The following is a 22,221-nucleotide window of genomic DNA, read 5'->3' as shown; positions in this document are numbered from 1 at the left end:
GGATTTGCTGCTTCTCTTGAAAGATCATCTGTCCTGTACAGGCCCACGATGCTCCAGTTTGCCTCATCTCACCACTTCCTATCACCTGACACCTGACCCTAGTCACTAATTTGTGTGATCTATAGATATATGAGTCTGCCATCCCTTGTTCAAAATTATCTAGATGCAGTCAGGGTGGTTGGGAAGAGTATGCTAGGTGGAGAAAACAGCCTGAACAAAGAAGAAATAGGGAAAGTGCTGGGTGTGTTGGGGGCTTTTTCGTTAATGAAACAGTGTGGCTGGGGCTTCATGGAGGAGTCTGAGAAAGAGGGGGAATAGGGCCTGGGAGGATGAGTGGTCTCTATCTCATCTCCACCCTCATCTCCCCCGCTTCCTTCTAGGCCACCAAACATCAGCATCAGACAATGCTCCTTTCTAACACCCAGGTAGTGCCTTTGCACACGCTGCTCTCTCTGTTCGGAATCCCCTTTCCTCTCTTCTCTCTGGTGAGCACTGTGCAGATCAGCTGCATCCCACGACTAGTCACTGTTCATAGCAGGGGTCACAAAAAGCGACCTAGTCTGGTCACGCGCGGCCCCCAAGGCCCCAGGTCACGACCTCTTCCCTGAGTAGACTGGTAGTTCTCTGAATTCTCGCTCAAAATAGAATGGATGGATGGATGGATGGATGAGCGGACAGACAGGACAGACTGACGGATGAATGAATGCACACGGGATTGCAGAACAGAGCTTGGCTGTTTCCCTCCTTGAAACAGACACATGCTCCGCCCCACAAGAACAGACTGGGACAGTCTGGGGCAGTCTGGTCCCGAAGGGGCCAGGAGGCTGGACCAGGTGACCCTCTCAGACTCCCCCGAGTCCTCCCTAACCTCGTTCTCGCCCCCTCGTGGGCTCTGACCTAGAAAAGACGGGGGTGGGAAGATGGAGAGGGAGCCCACGGGCGCTAGGACCCAGCGCGGCCGGAAGGCGGGGTGGGGGCACCGCGCGCCGCTCCTTCTGCGCGGGGAGAATCTGCGCCCCGCGGCGCGCGGCGGGAGGGCGCGGCGGGAGGGCGAGCGCGCGCCGAGGTGAGTGCGCGTGCGCGAGAGCGCGCGCCAAGCGGGGCGGACAAAGGGGCGGGCGGTGGCGCGCGAGCCGGAGGGCGGAGCCGCGGGCCAGGCGGGCAGGTGCGCGCGGGCCAGAGGGCGGAGCCGCGATGCAGCGATGGAGCGCTGCCCGGGCGGGCGCCGGGGCCGGGGCCCGAGCAACTGGCGGATCGCGAGCCGGAGCCGCAGTCAGAGCCCGGACCAGGCCGGGGTTCGGGACCTCAGGGCCGGGCTGCTCGTAGCGGCGGCAACGGAGCCCCCCAGCGGCTGAGGGGCTTCCTCCCAGTTCCTGCCGGTGGCCGGGACTCAGCAAGCCCCCGCAGCCGGGGAGCGCGGGGATACCCCCCACCACATCCAGGACCCAGAGACCCCAAAGAAAGCGGGAGACCCCTCCAGATCCAACAGAGGGCGACTCCCCAGCTGGGGAAAGCGGAGACTTCCTCCGTATTCAGAAGACAGTGACCTCCCTACGGTACGGCTAAGACTACCCCTCTTCAATCTGGGCCCCCCCAAGACCTAGAACGCAGTGACCCCCCCGTCCGGGATTGCTGGGACACCCCCCCGTCAAGAACCTGGTCATTACAACTCCACACCTCAAGACACGAAGACCCAGCTCATAACGCCCCTAGATCAGGGGGTTCCTAGACCCCCCAATTCCGGTACACAGGAACCCCAAATCTAGGGAACTGAGGACAGCGCGAGAGCTACCCCTCACCAGCAAGAGGCCTCGGGGCCCCCTCAAAGCTCCAGGACCCGGGCGACTGAGCCCCTCGCGGCGCCCTTCGCATCCCAGCCTATGGTTGTGGCGCCCTGAGCCCCCCCGGGCCGGGCTGACGGAAACCGAGACGGCGCCCAGGCCCCCTGCCGCGGCGTCCCCGCGGCCCCAGCCCAGGTAAGCCGGGCCCAGGTGAGTGGCCGCCGAGGTCCCTAACCCTGCAGGTGGGGAAGGAAGTATTGGGTGCACACTGCCCCCTCCCCAGCGTCGCCATGGAGCCGAGGCTGAAGGACGTCTCTTTGTGTCTCGCTCGGAGGAGCCGCCCCCTCCTCCTCTCCCTTCCCCCACCTCACACCCTAGCCCTGGGGTTTGGGCGCTGCTCCCGGGCCCCACGGAGGGAGTAGTGGTAGAGCCCCTTGTGCCATAGAGAGGGGGGAAGAGGGTGGAGAGTCTCCCCCCGCCCCTCCCAAAACTGTGAGCCCGGAGCTGTTGGACTCTCAGTCCTAGGAGTATATATACCCCTCCCCCCCGGGCCAGGCTGAGTTCTCAAGTGAAGTCCCCCCTGGGAAGGGAAGATTTGGGGATGTCCACAGGTGAGGGGATCTGTGGCATGTGGCCCTAGGGTGATGGCTGAGGTTTTGGGTGTGTGTCTTTGTCTGTGAGAGGGCAGGGAAGGGGTGTGTTTGAGAGAATGGGTGGGAATCCTGTATTTTCTCTGCGATTCCATTGCCCCCCGGCCCAGGCCACAGGGAGGGGCTTCCCCCAAGTCACACTTTGTATGTTTTGCAGGAGGGAACAAGCTCTTTCCAAAGTGAGGCAGTGATTTCTGGGGAGGAGAGGTAGTCTGGACGAAGAAGCCATTTCAGGTCAGGGCACCTTTCTGTCCCCGTGTGCCCTGGGGCCAGCAATCCCAAGACCTTCCCTTCTCCCCCTGATCTCCATAATACCCAGGGCCAAACCTCAGGTTGGATCCATGTGTCCTGGACAACCAAGGGACCATTCTAGGTCCTTGCTTTAGCTTTCCAGGCTATACACAGCAGTAACCCAGGCCGGCCCTCAGTGAGGTCCCAAACCCCAGGCCCCACAGCTCATGGGAAGACAAGCATCCAGGGGATGTTGTACCCTGAAGTTCTGGATCAGAGATCCCAAGAAGGGGCTGGACCGTGCTGAAGGAACACTCTGGGCTGCTGGGGTTCCCCCAGTCTCTTCTCTCTGAGCCCTCTGCAGGCAAGCAGTGATGCTGAGGAAGGCAGGACTTGGTACAGGTAGCCCCACTGGGAGTTCCTTTGTTCATTTATTTATTTAACAAACCTTTAGTTAGTGTTTGTGTTGTGCCAGGCACTGGAGTCAAGGGCTTTTTTCCCCACATCATCCCGATCCCCTTTCCTGATCTCTCCGGGTCAGAAGACCCTGGGCTGCTCTCAGTTTGCCCAGGCCACTCACTGTTGGGCCAGTGGAGGTAGGCCTGGTCAGGTCCAGCTGACCAGTCCTGACCCCACACCTGAAGCACCTGGTCCTCCTCTTGCTGTAGACTTGGGGGCCCTGAGCCTGGGTGGCTGATCCCTCTACTCCCCCATTCCCAATACCAGGTGCCCCCCCCACCTTCTGCTGGCATTGACCCACGGGAGAGGATGTGACCAAGGAGAAGAGGTTGGGGGTGCTTCCGGCCAGACCTCTGGCAGCCCCTCCTGCAAATTCAAGGACAGCTGAGGCAGCCACCCTCAGCCCCGCTGCTCTGAAGACTGGGTGACCTTGGACAAGCATGTGGCATCTCCCAGAGAAAATGACAGAGAGTGAGCCACTCACTCTGCAGTATGTAGATCACAGTTGGGCCACGAGGAGCACCCAGGTGTATCCTCTCCCTCTCTGAAGGAGTTCATTTCCAATGGGTTCCTAGGAGCCCAGGGCCTTATCATATGGCCTTATCACAGGCAAGGGAGTGGAGTGAGAGGCCAAATCCAGAGATTTGAGTCACTGTGACTAGGGAAAACCATCAAAAGGCCAGAGGGGGACCGGAAGTAAGATCTCCCCTCCTCATTAACCTGCAGTGGCTCCCCACTGAGTCTGGAATAAAGCACAAGCCCAGACCCTTTGTGGCGTGCCCCTAACCCATGCCTCTCAGCCGTCAGCTCGCTCCTCACTCACCATCTTCTGGCTCCTCTCCTCTGTGTCCTCTGATTCCCTCCCTCCTTTGGGGCTGGTCCCTCAACCTGAGAAGCCCGGCCATAGGATGGCTCAGGAGCAGCCTTCTGCCTCCAACTTCCCTTTTGACCTGAAATGGCCTGACCCAGAGTGCAGAACTGAGTTGGACTGGCTGATGGTTGGCTTGGAGACAGTAGCCCATGTCCTCATGTGCTGGGAGACCTTGTCTCCACATCTAGACCCTGGGCTCCAGGACACGGAACCCCAGGTCTGTCTTGTCCACACTGCGGTGACTTGTCCATCCTAGAGGCCAGCGCATCGTACAGCACCTGTGTAAAAGACAGCTTCTAGACGCATTCTGGTGATCCAAATAGCGTTTTCTCGTGTTTGCGTTTGTTGCCAGTGTTGAAAACAACATACGATTTCATAGGCGAGTTCTGATTTTTGGATCTTCTTGAATCAGATGACGTGGCATCCCCAGGCCAAAGCCGAAGAATCACCTCCTTCTTTAAGGGCACTTGCCCTCCAGCCCACCCGGGGCCTCCCCTGGCCTGCTCACTCATTTACGTGACCTGCTGGCCCCTCCTGCAGGCATCTGGCTTTGCAAGCCCAGGGTGGAGGCCAGAAAATGTTTGCTCAGCGGGTGACCTTCGTCTGTGTGTGTTTTGCACACGTGGGTGTTCCTTGCCTCCACCATGGCCAAGTTAGGACAGGCACAGAGCAGTATCCCTCCGGGGCTAAGTGGGGAAGTGAACCTGCATCCCTGTAGCCAGAACATCCCAGCCTGGCCCCACCTTTACTCTGGGCTCCGGCCTGTGACCTCTCATTGTGCTAGAAGGATTCAACTACCAAAACCTTTTTAATTGTCCTGCTTGCTCAGGAGCAGAAGTCCAAGGCCCTAGGCCCAGGCACTGCTGAGGACTCCTGGGGGAGGGCTGCTGTCTGGACCTCAGTTTACCCATGTGTCCAGAGAGGAATTGGACTTGAGTTTCTCTCTGCTATAAGCTTCCTCCTTGCTCTAACTTTCTAGGACTGAGTTCAAGGCGCTCTAAGTTTTGGTCAGGCAGGAGAGGTAGGGGCCTAGATGCAAGAGTCACTCAAAACTATTGACATTCCCTAAACATTAATGAAACCAACGGGTGTTGCCAAGTGGCTGGGCCGGGGGCCAGGGGCCAGCACTGGGCCCCAGCCACTGGGCATGGCCCTGGAAGGGAATGTGCCATCCTCCTGGATGAAGATCTATAGCAGCCCGAGGTCAAGGGACATAGCAGAGCACCATGCTTGAGATCCCAGGCTGTGGACTCTGCCAGGGTTTCCCACTTAGCTGCCGTGTGACCTTGAGTAAGTTACTTATCCTCGATGTGCTTCAGTTTACTTCTTTGGAAAACAAAGATAATACCCACCTCAAGGTCATCCGGGGGAGTCAGTGAGCTAAAGCATGAAGAGGGCTTAGGAAAGGGTCTGGCACATAAAAAGTGCTCAATTAACTATTGGCTCTTATTAAAAGGGGCATTGGCAAGCAGGCCACTAAGCCTTGGTGGTAACGCCACCTCAGTTTCCCCATAGCCAGTCCGGGGAGACCACAGGGCTTCTGCTGTCCCCATGAAAGGGGAAGAGTGTTGTGTGGTGCTTAAGAGCGTGAAGCATGACCCTGCTATGGGTGGGGTGGGGTGGGGTGGGTTTCGAGCCTGAGAAGGCCCTTCCAGAACCTGGCGCTGTGGCTCTCGGGGTGGGATCCAGGGCAGCTTAGCCAGAGTTCTGTAGTTGAGGCCCTCCTTCCCACCTCTGCTTTCTAGGTGAGGCACCTGCCTGTGTCTGCTGAGTGAGTTCCCCAGGCGGTTGGGCATCAGGCCAGAGCCAGGAGCAGCATCTCCAAAGGATCCCGAGTCTCACCCAAACCACCCACTCCCTCCCCTGCTCCCCTCAGCCCCCTTTCTGGCCACAGGAAGCAAAAGCAGTAGGCCCGAAGGGTCCAGTTAGAGCCCCTCCTCTCTCCCTGCCATAGTTCAGCTTCAGTCTGGAGAGAGAACAGGTGCAGATTCCCAGCTCAGCCCCCACTTGGGGAGCCGCAGAGTATCAGAGTTGGGAGGAAGCAGTGGAACATTTTTCAATGTCAAGTGCTCCCTGCCGGACACTGGGCACTGCTTTCTCATTTAGTGCTGAGAACAGCACTACATTAACCCAGAGGGAGGATTCTGACTGCCCACCGCTGTGAGCCACCAAAGTGAAACCAGCATTGAACTCCCTGGGTTCGGATCCCACCTGTACCAGTCCCTAGCTATATGACCTTGGACAAGGCAAGTTGTCCTGTGCCTCAGTTTCTTCTGATGCAGTTATGGGGGTGATAATAGCCCCTACCGTCTAGGGTTTTGGCGAGGACTGTTACAAGTAAAGCACTTCAGCAGTGCCTGCCACTTCAGTGTTTGCTCTGTCGCTTCTGCCACACCCTGCGGGGTATGCAAATGAGCTGGTCCGGGCGGGAGGAAGCCACGGTGATTCCCCCGCTGCACCAGCTCTCCTCCCCTGTGACTCTAGCCACAGAATGATCCAACTGCCTCTGGTTGTTGGGATGGCCCTGAGGGACCGGTGTGGAGGCTGGACAGGACAGAGCCTCCTCATCCTCCTCCTGGTCAGGCCCCAGAGAGGCTGCACAAATCCCCACCCCAGCACCCCCAGCCCCCATCACAGCAGGAAGACTTCCTCTTCCCTAGCCAGGGCCCACTGCCCTGGAGGGAGATCTTCCCATCTGCCGGCCCTGACCCCAACTGTCTCCAGGAGGGGCAGCGAGGCCCCCAGTTAACATATTTTACTGGCAAAAAGCACGACCTCTAGACCCTGCTGTGTGACTTTGCGCAAGGTGCTTAACCTCTCTGTGCCTCAGATCTCTCATCTACAAAAAGGGATGGTGCTAGTACCTGCCTTGTAAGGTCATTCTGAGGATTAAGTGAATGAATATTCGTAAAGTGATGTGAACGGCACTGAGTACCCCACTAAAGGTTTGCTGTTAATGTTAGTCCCACAAGCCCTGAGCAGAAAGGGAATGGGAGTCCCACTTTTACAGGTAAAAAAAAAAAAGGAGACTCAAGAGGTGAAGGTCTTTACTCGAGCTTCCATATCTAGGATTCGGAGAACATTCTGCCCACTTTTCCACCATTCACACACAGTTCACAGGGCAAAGCCGGCCAGAAGGACCCAACAGAACCTAACCTGGACTCTGGCTGCAATTCTGGACATATCACCCAGCTTTCCTGCTCCCACGCCTCTGCTCACATGGGGCCGTGACAGGCGAGCCCTGCAATACAGAGGAATCTGCAGTGCAGGCCCACGGAACTTTTCCAGAAGCTTCTAAGGCTTCCCTCACCCCCTTCCTCCACAGCCACATGCCTAGGGCAGTGGTGGAATTGCTGTGGGGGGCTGGACTCCAAGTCTCTTAAGGGTAAGCTAGGTCAGGTTCGTGCTGTCTCTTCACCTCCCAGAGCCTGGCACACAGGTTGGCTTCAGGAAGGGTTTGCTCAGGTTGGGGGTTTGGTGTGCGTGTCACCGAGTGAAAGCCAGGTCCTTGCCATGGCCTCCTCACTGTTTCCAGAGCCTCTGCCATGAAAGCTCTTCCACCACCATATCCACATGCCTGGAGCCTTCTCAGTGGGGCGTTTCCTGACCACCCACCTGTCTATGATCTCACCCCTCATCCCTAACATTTCCTCACCTCTCCCTGCTTTGTTTTCCCCTCTAGGACTTCGTACTCTCTGACCTACATCTCTCAGCCACCTTCCTGATTGTCGGCCTCCAAACTAGGATAGAAGCTCCTTGAGGGCAGGTCCGTTTGTTTGGTTCATGAATGTATTCCAGATACAAGAACAGTGCCAAGCACATAGCAGAGGCTCAACAAATATTTACTGAACGTCCTAGAGCCAGACAGATAGCTCTAAGCCACTTCTTAGCTGTGTGACACCAGGCATGTCAGCTAATCTTTCGTTCTCTGAGTTTCTGTTTCCTGAGCTTTAAGGGTCATAATGGGAATAATAATAGCTTCTCCCAAGATTGTCATGAGGTTTAAACAAGTCTCTATATATACATAAAGAACTCTGTACTTTACGTGGTTCGTAAATGTTAGCTATTATTAACCTTTTAACCTGCATATTATCCCCATTTTACTGATGAGGAATGGAGGCACAGAGAGAGTAAGTGACTTACCCAGAGCTTCATGGCTAGAAATTACCCAGGAATGCCTGAATGTGGGCTCCTTCCTCCTTCTACCCCCTCTGTAGGGGCTCGGGAAGAGATGAGGGCTATAGCTAGGCAAGGGCTCATTTCTTCAGGGAGCCTCTGTCTCTCCAGTGGTCGCCACCTGTCCACTGGTGGACACCCAGCCACCGCCCCTGGGCCAGTCAGCGAGTGGCAGGCCACCTCTGTGCTCTCAGCCCTCCATTCCTATTGATCGGCCTGGGTGCCGGGCTGCCCGCCTCACACAGGCAACAAGGCTCCTGCCTCCTCCCACACCAGGGGCTGCCACAGGCACTGGGCCCTCAGGCAGCTGGGGAGGGGTGAGGCCCAGGACTGCTACTTCCCCCACAGGGTCTGGCTGGGGAGGGCGAAAAGAGGCAGAGAGCCCGTTCCAGCTCTGGGCACCAGCTGCAGGCGAATAGCGTCACAGGCTATTAATAACCACCAAGGATGTGCCCCAGGGAAGGGGCACACTGCGCCAGCTGGAGGGGAGGCTGAGGCAGAGCCTCACAGCAAGGGGAACCCCAGGCTGCCCCTAGCGGGGAGGGCAGCGGCGAGAAGGTCGTTTGCAGTTTCTGCTGCTTGATCTTGGGAAGGCTTCAGCTCTTCCTCTCAGTCTTCCCACCTGGGAAATGTGGGACCTGGGTCAGATGGTCTCCAAAATCCCTTCTGGCTCAAGCGCGTTCAGGGGGTGAGATTTAGCCGAGCCCAGACAGCCACCATTTCCAGCGTAGAAAACCAGGGTGCAGTCAGAGTGCGGCCTTCGCCAAGATGGTATAGAGTCACGGCCGATCCACGACAGAACCACAGTCCCAGACCCCTCCGTCCAGCCAGTGCCGGCTTAATTCTTACAGAGGCCCACGTTAGACGGGCATTGTCAGCCCCCTTTTACTGATGGGCAAACTGAGGCTTCGGCAAGCGGCACAGCCTGACCAAGGTCACACAGCAAGAAGGGGCAAAGCTGGAGTTGGCACCAGGAGGGGAAGCAAGGAAATGATTGGAGAATATCCTTCTCTTCCTCCTTTTGAACAGAACGGGATGTTTGCTGGAGTCTCTGTGTTGCAGGACCAAGGGGAGGGAGAGGCCTTATCTGGAACCTCTTGAGGGCTCCCTGGGGCCCTGACACCCCCCGCCAGTGTTGCATGTAAAAGTGTGCACGGGGAGACTGGGAGTTTTTTCAGAGGAGAGGGTACTGAGCCTTCGGTGACCCATGAAGAGATAAGAACCACTAAATAGCTCATTTCATAGATTGGAAAACTGAAGAGAAGGGAAGGCAGGGGGCTGCGCAGAGCTCCCTGGGACCAGCAGCAGGGGTCAGTGCTCTGCCAAGCACCTCGCAGGCCTCTTTCTGGGGCCAAAGGGCCAGGCTCTGGGTCCCCCCACTCCCTGGCAGCAGATAGGAGGACCCCCATGTGAACACATTTCTGCACTGGGGTAAACAAATGAGGGTCGAGGACCCCCTCTAGGGAAGGTGGCCAACAGCAGAGAGCCAGACTGGGGCACCTGCCTTGGGGACATAAAGAGGGCTCTGCTCAAGGTGGGGTGTCAAGGGGACTCCCAAGGGTCCCCACCTTCCCGAGCATGGGCTGGTCCACTGTGGGAATCCAGGGCAACCAAGCCAGGCCACTCCTCCTCAGGCCCTTCTCAGGGGATCCCAACCCTGGGCTGTGGAGCCTGGGTGGATGGGCATGATCTCTCCTTGCATTTTCCTTTGGCTTTGTCTGGACCACCAGCCATGCCTGGTTCCTTTTACTGCCTAGACCTAAAAGGATCATACCTAGTGTAAAGTTTCATTCCTGCCCTGCCTCTGTTCACTCAGTTCCCACTGCTGTCCCCAGAGATGCGTTCATGCATTCATGCATCCATTCATTCACCAAATACTGATGAAGCGCCTACGATGTGCAGGCACTGCACTAACTGCTGGGGGATCCAGAGTGAACGAAACCAGCCTGACAACATCCCCGCCCTCCTAGTGCTGAAGTTCCAGTGGGGAAGAGAGGGTCACTAGAGATCTTGCCAGGCAGTAAATTACATAATACATTAGAGTGTTGCCCTCTACCGGGGAACACTAGAACAGGATAAGGGGAGTGCGGTAGAGTAGCGCTAGTTGAGAAGGTGTCAGTTGAGCAGAACTTGGAGGAAAGGAGCCACGTGGCCATCTAAGGGCAGAGAGAACAGCGCCCAGGCCGGGAGCTGGTGTGTTTGGGGAACAGCAGGGAGAGCAGCATGTCTGGAACAGGAGGAGGGAGGAGACAGGTCAAAGGGGTAAACTGAGGGCCCTTGTAAGGATTTTGGAATGAAATGGGAGTTGATGGTGGGTGTTGAGCTGGGGAACAATTGGATCCGAGTGGGCTGTGGTGGGTGGGGCACCAGTTAGGAAGTTACTGCTGTACCCAAGGGACCAGGATGGCTCAGACCAGTGAGAGCGGGTGCTGAGGGAGGTCCGGTACGTTTATTAATGTCTGGTGTTGATTCCAGAGTTACTTTATGCAAATACACGCAAGCGAGAAACCTATCCGTATCCCCCCCAACCCCTGGTTCAAAGTAGCATACTAAACAAAGTGAGCCGGAGGCGCAGAGAGGGCGAGGGAGCTGGTGACAGCTGCTTGCTCCACCAAGAAGCAGCTCTCTCCTACATGGCTGGGGGAGGGCCGGTGGCAGTGCCCTCTGGGGGACACCAAACATTCTACAGAAATCCCAAACCCATTCACCCTTCAACCTGGCCACCCATTTCTAGAACTGAGCATACAGACTCATCTACACATTGCCAAATGACTTACGTACAAGGCAACTTGTAGTTTGCAGTAGGAAAAAGTTGGACACGACCCAGTAGGGGTTTGGTTAAATAAATGGCAATATATCCACTCATACCTTTCCAGCTCCCTGGGAGGGGGGCCTGGGTTCCAGTTCTGCAGCGCTCCCTCCATCCCCGTCCGGGCTGCCTCCCCTCCTCGCCCTTCCTCTAGCCTTGCACAGTGTCTTGTGGGGCCTGCCTGGGTGCTGTCCTCGCCTGTGGTGCTGAAGACAGTGGGGCCAGAAACCAAGAGCGGAGAAGAGATGAGCAGGGAAGTTCAGAGTTCAGTCCTGTCTCTGCCCTTTACCAGCTGAGTGGCCTGGGGCAGGCTGCTTAACCCCTCTGGGCCTCAGCGTCCTTATCTGTAACACGGGGGTGCCATGAAGATGACACCCCCAATGTGAAGCATTGGCATATTGAGAAAATGAGTGATAGTTTGCACGATATCAATTTAGGAACAATGAAACAGAGTGGTTAGGTTTTTGGACACTGGAGTGGTAATGCCTGGGTTTGAATCCCAGCTCTGACATTTATTGGATGATCTTGATCAAGTGACATGACTGCTCTGGGCCTCAGTTTTCTCATCTGTAAGTCGGGATGAATAACAGTCCCCGTGTCGTAGAGTGTTGTGAGGCTTAGATAAGTTAATTTCTCTGAGGCTCTTGGCACACCTCGGGGATCCTTAGTGTTAGCAGTTATGTCACTTTCCTCTCTCACAGTACCTCTAGCCTCTCTGTCCCCTCCCCAGTGTCACTCCCAGCCACACACCCCCTCTGCTGTGCTGGGGCTGGGCTATGAGAGGGAGAGCACACCCCACCGTGCAGAGGCCCTGGCCTCTAGCCCAACCCTGCCACTGACTTTCTGTGATTTTGAGCAAATCACTGTTTTCTTCTGGCCATCGGTCTCTGCATCATTAAAATGGGGCTAATGGGAGTGCCTGGGTGGCTCAGTCGTTAAGCGTCTGCCTTTGGCTCAGGTCATGATCCCAGGGTCCTGGGATCGAGCCCCGCATCGGGCTCCCTACTCTGAGGGAAGCTTACTTCTCCCTCTCCCACTCCCCCTGCTGCTTGTGTTCCCTCTCTCGCAGTCTGTCTCTCTCAAATAAATAAATAAAATCTTTAGAAAAAAAATGGGGCTAATGATACCTCACACAAGCCCCTGGGAAAATAACTATCTGCCTACAGGGTCACGTTCAAGAAAGCGAAGACATGAAAAATTACAACTTGCTGAACACATAAAGAATTATTCACCTAGCATTTGTCACACCCTGGCTAAGTACTAGGGATACCGAGGTGATTAAGGCATGGAGCTTGCTGTCAAGGAGCTCTTGGGTTTCTTGCTGGATTGTCAGTCCCCTTCAAAGCCCATTTGTGTGTCACCTCCACCAGGAAGCCACCCTGATCCCCACTGCCATGCCCTCCTTGGAAATGCTGGAGCACTGACATTGTCTTTCTGGCCTTCTATTTATCTGAGTCCTTATTTTGTCTGCCTTCCTAATTCATAGGTTCATATCTTCTACCTGATGCATTGCTCTAACCTATTCACCCCATGCCAGTGCCCAGGCCCGAGTAGATATACTTGTCCGGAACTTTAGGTTGCAGGTAACATCAACTCAATTCAAAGTGGCTTAAGCCAAAAAAAGAAGTGTATCGATGCATGAAACAAATGGTCAGGAGTATAATTGGCTTTAGTCATGCCTGGATCCAGGTGCCCAGAGTCATCAGAAATCCCTCCACCTTACAGCTCTGCTTTTCTTCTCTGATGCTTCATTCTTGGGCAGGCTCTCCCTGCACGGTGGCAAAGCCGGCCCCCCTCAGCTCCAGACCTTGTCCTCCGGCTTTGCATCCCAAGAGTCAGGAGGCATCTCTTTCCTGATAGCTGCAGCCCAAGTCCTAGGTCTAGATCCCAGTGGGTCACCTTTGGTCACAGGTTCATCTCTGAACCAGTCATAGTGATCTGGTGGATGGGATGGACCTGCTGGCCAGCCAGGCCTGGGTCCAGCCTGCCCCTAAAGCCTGGGTGGACATTCTACTGAACCGTGTGGCCTGAGAGAGGGGCCATTCCCTGAAGAAAGCAAAATTCATCTGAGAAGGAAAAAGCACCACAGGCTGACTCAAGAAGTCACTGAAAATGCCTGAGCAAGGCAAGGCGTGGGTCAGATGTGGTCTTAAGACATGGATAAGGAGGCCTCGGAGGGAGAAGCCTGGAGGTGGGAAAGGGGGATTGGGGGGTACCCGATGCGAGCTCAGCCAGGTAGACTAGGGGCATGAGGCTCCAGCCCCTCCCTCTACAAAGAATCAAAGTGTAGCAGGCCCCCCGTCCCCACGCAGTACCTGAAATAATGCTTTTGTCTTATGGCTGCTTTTGTGACACAGCTTTTCATAATAAGACAGACCCAGAGCGGTGACCCACCGAGCCAGCAACAATCATATGTTCGATGGAATCCTTCCAGGCCAGGGCCTGGTTAAGGATACCCTTGGGGTTTGCCTGGGCTAAGGGTACAGCATGGGTGCAGTGACCTGAGTGAAGCGACCTGGGCATGGGGACAGAGAATCTTAGAATCCCAGAGTGAGAGTAAGAAAGGCCTGGCTGATGTCTCTTGGTCCAACCTCAACCCCCGCTGCCGATTCCCCAACAGATGGGCATCCAGTTCTCTGCTTCTCTACCCCCAGCGATTGAGAACCCATTTCCTCCCTGTTGTGACATGAGAACTGTCTCATTTTGAGTTGCTCTCTGCTTGGGTTTACCTTCAGGAGCCTCAGAGGATACTGCACAAGAGCATGGGACCTGAAGCCTGACAGCCTGAGTTCAAATCCAAATTAGTTAGCCCATCTGTATCCCTTTCTGTAAGATGGGGTGATCATAGTAGCGCCTACCGCCCAGACTTGTGATTGTTAAATAATTTAATCCATCATGGTTAGCCCAGCACCTGGCATATAGAAACACTCAATAAATATTTGCCCGTACTCTTGTTCTCCCATGAGACAGGATAAGAGCAGGCCCCCCCTCTCTTTACAGACTGGTCGCCCTCCAGGCAGTTGGACATACAGAGGTTCAAATCCTAGCTCTTTGGCCTCCTTGCTACATAATCCTTGGATTAGACTAGTAGCACTATAGCTGCTGTAACAAATAAGCCCCTATATCTCAGCAGCCTAACACAACGGACCTTTACTTCGGCTTCCATAGAATGTCAAGTGAGCAGCCTTCAACAGCAGGAGACTGCCCACAGCCAGGCACTCAGGCTGCTCCTAGCTCCACTGTCTTTTTTTTTTTTTTTTTTTTTAAGATTTATTTATTTCTTTATTTGAGAGAGAGAGAGAGCCCGAGCAGGGGGAGCAGGGGGAGCGGCCCGCAGAGGGAGAGGGAGAAGCAGGCTCCCCGCTGAGCAGGGAGCCCGATGCGGGGCTCGATCCCAGGACCCTGGGATCATGACCTGAGCTGAAGGCACAGGCTTAACCGACTGAGCCATCCAGGCGCCCCTCCACTGTCTTTTAGGACCCAGGAGGCCTCCGTATCAGGCATGCTTAAAGGAGAGAAAATAGCGAAACTCCGCCCACTCGGAAGAAGCCCCGCCCAGCAGTGACTTCCATCATTTCTGCTCACATTCCATTGGAGAAACTGGTCACACCTGGCCACACCTGGCTGCCAGGCGGGCAGGAAATGTACTCCCCTGCTGACAACCGCCCTCCAGCAACAGCTCTGTATTATAAAAGAGGAAACCAGGGGCGCCTGAGTGGCTCATTGGTTAAGCATCTGCCTTCAGCTCAGGTCATGATCCCAGGGCCCTGGGATGGAGCCCTACATCGGGCTCCCTACTCAGCGTGGAGCCTGCTTCTCCCTCTCCCACTCCCCCTGCTTGTGTTCCCTCTCTCGCTGTGTCTGTCAAATAAATAAATAAAATCTAAAATAAAAAAATAAAAGAGGAAACAAAGTTTGTTTGGTTTTTTTTAAGATTTTATTTATTTGACAGAGAGAGAGAGACAGTGAGAGAGGGAACACAAGCAGGAGGTGTGGGAGAGGGAGAAGCAGGCTCCCCGCTGAGCAGGGATCCCAGTGCTGGGCCCGATCCCAGGACCCCGGGATCATGACCAGAGCTGAAGGCAGACACTCAACGACTGAGCCACCCAGGCGCCCCAGAAACCCAAAGTTTTGATGGACAGTTGGCTATCTTTACCAAAACCATGGTAAATCACCAACCTCCTGGGCCTCTGTGCTTCATCTATAAAACAGAAAGTATCACTTGATCGTGGCAATGGACATTTACTAAAATCCTTGAATTGTATGCCCCACTGTGGGTAAATTTTGTGGTGTGTACTAAGTTAAGCTGTTTGTTTAAAAAGCAGGAGACCTCTTGCCCTTCTTCTCAGGTACTTATGAGGACTCAGTGAGTGAAATTTTGCCAGGCTGGTACTGTGTGTGTGTGTGTGTGTGTGTGTGTGTGTGTGTGTAGTAGGGAAGGGCGGTCCCAAAGCAGGCCTGAGTTGGGTTATGCATTGGGTGTAGTTCTCACAAGAGAGGCGCCAGCTCAAACCACCTGCCAACAGGAAGTGGTAGGCAGTTCGATGTTGCTTCTTGCTTGGGAAGCCCCCCCAGCGTGTGGCGGAAGACCCAGCCCACAGGGCCAGAGCCACAAGTGCTGCCGGGAAGGCCGGGTGACACCCCGCTGCCTTCGGCAACAGAGGGGAAACCGGGGCCTCCCTCGGGGCCAGTGAGGCGCGAAGCATGTGGGGTCCCCCGGAACAGCATGGTCAGCTTGAGCGTGGATGGTAATGTCAACCACACAGGATGGAGGCGGGGAGGGGAGCAGCCAGGGGCCTCCACCACCCGCTGCTGGAAAGTTCACAGCCACCCAAGTGCACGGCTGCTCCTTCAAGGCGAGGCAGGGGTGATGACGGTAAAAGAGTTTTAGATCAAGTTCCCGCAGATGCCAGGCGTATATGCCCTCAAGCCCTCGGGGAGGCAGGTGTGCCTTACTTCACTCTCTGGCCTCGAGTCCCCCCGCCTGAAAGAAGTTGCTCTGTCCTCACTGCTGTGGGGATTAAGTGAGTTAATACACGGGAAGCGCCTGACAGCCGGTCGGCTCTCCGCAGGAGCCGAGTGAATGCATGGGCAGCTTTGGCTCAGGCTTTGTGCTCTCCTGGGCCTCAGTTTCCCCACTTGGATATCCAGGGATCCGGATGGGACACTCCCAACATTCTGACTCAGGAAAACAGTGGTTAAGAGCGCCAACTTTGGAGCCAATCCCAATGCGAGCCGTCTGACCTTGGGCAAGCTGTCCGGGCTCTCAGCCTCATTCTCCTCCTCCCGAAAATGGGGGTCATGAGAACACCTACCCCCTGAATCGTGAAGATGAGCTCATCCTTAGAGCTGGGCCCTGTTTCAGTGTTAGCTGCTGCTGTTGTCATTGTTGTGATTCTCCCCGTCGTGAAGGTGTGGTCACCGAGGCCCAGACAAGTGACTCGCTCAAGGTCACCCGGCTAAAAAGTGGCGCACGGCAGGATCAAGGGCAAGCCTGCTGAGCCCCGAGGTCCGTGCTGTTTCCGTCGCTCCCCACTGTGCCTCTTAAGTCACATGCGTGGTAACTGGGTCAGAGGCGGTGTGTACCTGGGCCACGACACAGCGACAGGGACAGCTATGTGGATTAATTCCTTGTCTCCTGCTGACGCCTTGCAGAGAACAGGCAGGAAGGGAGAGAGAGGTTGTGAAGGAAGGAGGGGTCAATAGTGAAGACCCCCCAAAACTGGGCCCTAGGAACCAAAGGAAGGGATGAGGGCAAGTTGAATCAGATGTAGCCCCTACCCGCCGGGGACCTCTTGGCCTGTTGATGGGGACAGACAGGGGACAGAGTTGAGACCACCCCAAGACATTTCAACAGGAACCCTCAGAGAGAGCCACACAGACCCTGTGTGAATCCTGGGGCTCAGCGGAGGCAGGAATTGGCACCTGGGGCAGCAGGGAAGGCTTCCTAGAGAAATGGGACCTGAGGATTGTGGATGGGGCAGGGGGAGGTCAAGGCAGGCAGCAGGACCGGCGGAGGAGACGGAGGAGACGAGAGAGAGGCAGTGCAGGGTGGTGGTCACGGCGCGGGCTGAACCTGGAGTGCAGGGGGCAAATGTGGGACCCAGACCCACCCCGCTGTGGCTGGGCCCCTGACCCACCCCAGTGCCTACACAGCGCAACCCTGAGGCCAAAGCAGCAGGGGACGAGCCATGCACCCAACAGCCCCTGTGTGAGGGAGGAGGGGAGAGAGGGAAGAAGAGCTTCTAGCAACTTGCAGCTGCCAATCAGTCTCCCAGAGGATGCAGAGACAGCCCAAAATGACTAGCAGGGCCACAGCCCGAAGTGGGAGCGTGCACACGTGTGTGCGCATGGATGTGCACGCCCATGGCCTGCCCCGCGTAGCAGCCCTGGGGGAGGCCACACACGGCAGGAGAGGCAGGAGAAGTAGGTCAGCCGAGCAGCCCAGCAGTCTCTCACTGGAGAGCTCAAGGCAAAGAGGGTGTGTACTCCTCGGAACCCCTGGGGGAGAGGCCCGCACTCTCCCCAGAACGCGATGTCCAACTCCCTGCTGTATCAAAGCAGATGGGCTGCGTTTCCTCGCTCCGAATTCTTAGCGCCCCCCCCTCCCCCCCGGGTAGTGTGTGGGCATTTGACAGAGGTTGGGACGGGTGACCCCTTCCAGCGCTGAAAGCAAGGAAGGACCATCGTGGGGAGAGGCCGCCTACTTTAGCCTAGTTGGTGGCTTCAGTAAGAGCGACCCAGTGCTGTCCGGCCAGAGCTGGGATGGCATAGAGACTTGGTGACAGGTGCCACGGCCCAGCTGGGTGGCCGAGGTAGGGGAGCAGGACCCTGTTTCTGTGGGCCTGGCACCATCCCTCCCCCTGGGGGGGTTTAGGAAATGAGCTAGTCCAGGCTACAGACGGCCCCCTCTGAGGGCATCCGACAGACTGAAGGAATTAGGAAAAGCAAGGCAGTGGCTGTGGCGGGGGAAGGTTCTATAGAACAGGGCTTACTCATGAATGGAGGGGAAGGGGGCTGAGAGGGGGAGCAGGATCCTGAGGCAGCAGAAGGGGCAGAAGCCAAATCGGAGGAGGGGAGGAGGGGAGGAGGGCCCCCTGCTCCCCCAGCCAGCCGGAGGACGTGCAGATGGAGCTCCGTTTGGGGCTGGGTGGGAGGCCAGGAAGTTCCCTCCTGATGTTCCTCCTCTTTGTGTGAAGTGGGAGGCTGGGTCGTGCCAAGAGGGAAGGGGAAGGCAGAGGAGGAGAAGAGGGTTTGGGCCTGGAAGGGGAGCTGCTGGGCCAGGGTGAGCATGCAGGGCTCCCGGAGAGCCCACCCCTGCTCATAGCCTCCACGGGCCCGGCTAGAGGGAACACAGACCCACCACTGAGAGAGCACAAGGCACCTGGCCCTTACAGAGTGCTTACTGTGTACTGAGCACCAAGCACTCCACAGCTAAGTCCTTTAACAAGCCACAAGCCCCTAGGGAGAAGGCACTATTCTATCCCTTTTATAGATGGAAAACGAAGGCAAGGGAAGGTGAAGGTACTTGCCCAAGGCCATCCAGCTAGCAGGTGACAGAGCTGGACCCAAAGCCAGGCCAGCCGGCTCAAAATCTGCTTTTTCTCCCAGAGCCCTGGGCTGTCTTGCAGGGGTGGGGGCTGGGGGAGCACAGGCTGAGTCACCTGGGATTGGAGGTAGGAGGGAGTGAGGTGAGGGCACAGGAGGTGCGCCAGGAGGCAGGCTTCTGGGGCTCGGCTTCCAGAGGATTCAGTGCTGGCCTCTCCTGCGGATACACACACAGACAGGAGCACTCCTGCTCTGGAAGCCCGGCCCCCCGGCCCAACCCCCTCCCGCTTGACAGACAAAAAATGCAGGCCCCAGATGGGCATTCGCTGTCACCCAGCCCCGGACTCTCCCTGCTGCAGCTCTCTGCCCCCCAACACCATCTGGGGACAGACTCAGTACCTCTGACGGGTGCGTGCAGTTTGTGTGGATTCCAAAGGGGTCAGTCAGGCTGTGAATGGGGAGGGTTGGGGCTTTGCGGGACGGGCGCCCTGCCTTGTGTCCGGGGTGGGGTGAGGCTGGCGGGGGGGTCCCTGGGACTGCACCTGTGGCTGTGTGGACCTGAGCAGGGGGGTGTTGTCTGTGGAGGGGCAGGGTGGAAGGCCACGGTGGGTATGTGGCCGTATCTGCACCATCCTGCCAAGAGTTTTGTCTGACGCTACTTGGGTGAGGAATTTGATACAGTGATCCCTGCCCTCAGACTTCACCTTCCCCACCCCCTGCCTTCCATTCTCAAAAGCCTAGATCACCTTTTATGAGCATATATAATGCATGTATTCACTATTTATTGTCCATCGCCCCCCCCTTGGAACCTAAGTCCCATGAGGATGGGATTCTTTTTTTTTATATGTAAAAGATTTTATTTATTCATTTGAGAGAGAGAGAGAGAGCACAGGGTGGGGAGGGGCAGAGGGAGAGGGAGAAGCAGACTCCCCGCTGAGCAGGGAGCCCAACGAGGGGCTCCATCCCAGGACCCTGAGATCACGACCTGAGCCGAAGGCAGACGCTTAACGACTGAGCCACCCAGGTGTCCTGAGGGTGGGATTCTTATCTGTTTAATGTTGTGTCCTCACGGCTGTGAACAGCAAGCCCCTGGTGAACAGCAGGTGTGGATCAATATCTATGAATAGGAGCCCCCGTGTGAACTTGGTATATGGAGTGTCTCTGTGTGACATAAACACTTGTGCCTTGTCTGACGCAGCGTCTGAATGGCAGCCTGAGACAGATAGGCCAGTGGCACCCAAGTGGGGACTGCGGGTGTCTGCTGGGAGTGCTGGCTCAGGCCTGGCCCTGAAGCTTTGGGGAACAGGGATGCAGCAAAGATGCTTGTTGCCCCCTTGTGGTCATCTTGAGCCCGGCATCCCGGGACCCTAGGTACTGGGGAAGGAGGAGGTGGGTGGACAAGGGGGCCCTGGCTTGACGTCACATTTCATGCCATATCCCCCATAACAGGGAGAAGATGAGCGTGGGCTGCCCAGAGCCCGAGCCACCCCGCTCCCTGCCCTGCTGTGGGCCGGGGACTGCCCCTGGGCTGGGTGCAGGGGTGCCCCTCCTCACTGAAGACATGCAGGCGCTGACGCTCCGCACCCTGGCCGCCAATGATGTCACCAAGCACTACGAACTCGTCCGGGAGCTAGGCAAGGGCACCTATGGGAAGGTCGACCTTGTGGCCTACAAGGGCACAGGTGAGCCTCTGCAGGGCGGCCGGTTTTGAAGGCAGGGGTGGGGACTTGTCTGGGGCTCTCAGGTGCTCTCTTCGGGAGCCAAGAGGTCAGCAGGGAGACAGAGTTCGTGGTCCAGGTGGAGCGATGCAGCCTGAGCGGCCCAGGGAGACCTGAGAGGGGGTACAGGGCCCAGGCTGGAGGGTGGGCTGCTTGGGGACAGCTGAGGGGCTGACCCTGGGACATCTGGAGCTCAGGGGAGAAGTCAGGGCTGACCCCAGGGAAGTGGACAGGGCTGAGGGTGCGTCCTTGGAAACAGGGCACCATGCTTAAGGAGAGGTGGGAGATGCCGCTGGGAAGTCAGTATGGCCATCTCCGTTTCTCAGATGAAGACACTGAGACTCAGAGATCCAGTCACTCAGCTAAGGTCATGCAGCTAGAGAGGGTTCGAGCCAGGACGAGACCCCACTAATCAGCTCCAGAATCTTCTCGCTTAACCAGGAGCACGATGCCTTCCCCACAGCATAGGCTCACAGCGGCGCCCACTCGGCCAGTCAGGGACAGGGACTGCATGAGCTCCCACAGCTGCACACACCTGGGGCAGGGGGCTCCGTGCCAACTGACAGCTGCAGGAGGAACCACTTGCTCTCTGTGTGACCTTGGGCAAGTGGCTTAACCTCTCTGTGCCCAGGTTCCTCCTCTGTAAAATAGGGTAGCAATTCGGGCTGGCCCACCTCCTAGGGTCATTAGGAGAAGCAGGTTGTGAATGGGGAGTGCCGAGGGGAGGGCCTGTGATGTGTAAGTGCTCTGTGGACACGTGTGCGTCCCCCAGGGGGGTACAGACGGCCACCCAAGCACAAAGTCCGGGACAATAGGCCTTGTGGCCCCTCACCTCTCCGTGTCTAATTCCTTCTCATCCACCCATTCAACACACATTCGTTGAGCAGCTACGATGCACCACACTCTTGTAGGCGCTGGGGATACAGCAGCGAGCGAGACAAAGATTCCTGTGCTCAGGGGGCTACGTCCTAGCGGGGGACTGGGGTGGGGGGAGAGCCACCAGATGAAATCAGTATGTTGTATGTCAGGCAGAAAGGGAGAGCGTGGAGGAAGGAGCAGGCCGTCCTCACCGAGGGCTGCAGGTGGGTGCAGGAGACCCAGGCTGACCCCTGAGTCGCTGCACGGCCTCTGGCAAGTCCTTTCCCCTCGCCGGGCCTCAGTTTCCTACCAGTAGGATGAGGACAGACCCCCGCGGCCTCGCGGCCCGGACAGGCAGGCCTGGGGATGTCGGGTGCAGGAGCGCTGGGTCAGGGGCCTTCACCACTGCGGCTGCTGCCCCGTCAGGCACGAAAATGGCGCTGAAGTTTGTGAACAAGAGCAAGACCAAGCTGAAGAACTTCCTGCGGGAGGTGAGCATCACCAACAGCCTCTCCTCCAGCCCCTTCATCATCAAGGTCTTTGACGTGGTTTTTGAGACGGAGGACTGCTACGTGTTCGCCCAAGAGTATGCGCCTGCAGGGGACCTGTTCGACATCATTCCCCCTCAGGTACTTGGTGTGGTGGCACAGGGACGGGGAGGGTCCTCCGGCCCCAGGACAGACGGAGCGAGCAGCTACACCGGAACAGTGGGGGCCGGAGAGGGGAGACGAGGCAGCGGGGCCACCAGGGGCTTCCCAGAGCAGGTGCTCTGGAGTGGGGGGAGAGTGCCAGGAGGACTCCAGGCTCCCGGCTCTGTGTTTGGGGGGGGTGGGGGAGTCTGCGCCGGCGCCCAGGGGGCGAGTGGCAAGGCCTCTCAGAGCTTGGGTCCCTATAAGGGAAGTGACGCAATGGCTGCCGCCTGAGAGCGTGCTCAGGGCAGTGACCGGGGAGGAGGGTGCGGGGTGAAAACTAGCGGGCCAGGGAGGGAGCAGGCGTACCCCCCTCCCCGTGGGATGGGGGGAGGCAGCAGGGAGGGCCACGGCCAGAGGGGACTGGCAGCGGTGGGGACTGAGAGGCGGGAGCGGTGGCGGGGCGGGGACCGCCGTCGGGGGGGGGGGGG

General features: G+C 57.0%; 1 protein-coding gene across 1 annotated transcript in view; it reads left to right on the top strand.

Moving 5' to 3' along the window:
• SBK1 (SH3 domain binding kinase 1) overlaps positions 1–22,221 on the top strand; it is a 49,248-nt gene that overhangs the window by 21,902 nt on the left and 5,125 nt on the right. Inside the window, exons 3-4 of the mRNA XM_034988194.1 lie at positions 19,975–20,207; positions 21,528–21,730. Coding sequence (XP_034844085.1) covers positions 19,975–20,207; positions 21,528–21,730 — 436 coding nt within the window. The remainder of the gene's footprint in view (positions 1–19,974; positions 20,208–21,527; positions 21,731–22,221) is intronic.

This window comes from Mirounga leonina, unplaced genomic scaffold (assembly GCF_011800145.1).
Source record: "Mirounga leonina isolate KUSES-001 unplaced genomic scaffold, KU_Mleo_1.0 Mir_454, whole genome shotgun sequence".
Classification (NCBI taxonomy): Eukaryota; Metazoa; Chordata; class Mammalia; order Carnivora; family Phocidae; genus Mirounga; species Mirounga leonina.
The sequence above is the reverse complement of the archived record's forward strand: the minus strand, read 5'-3'. Positions and strand labels throughout refer to the sequence as shown.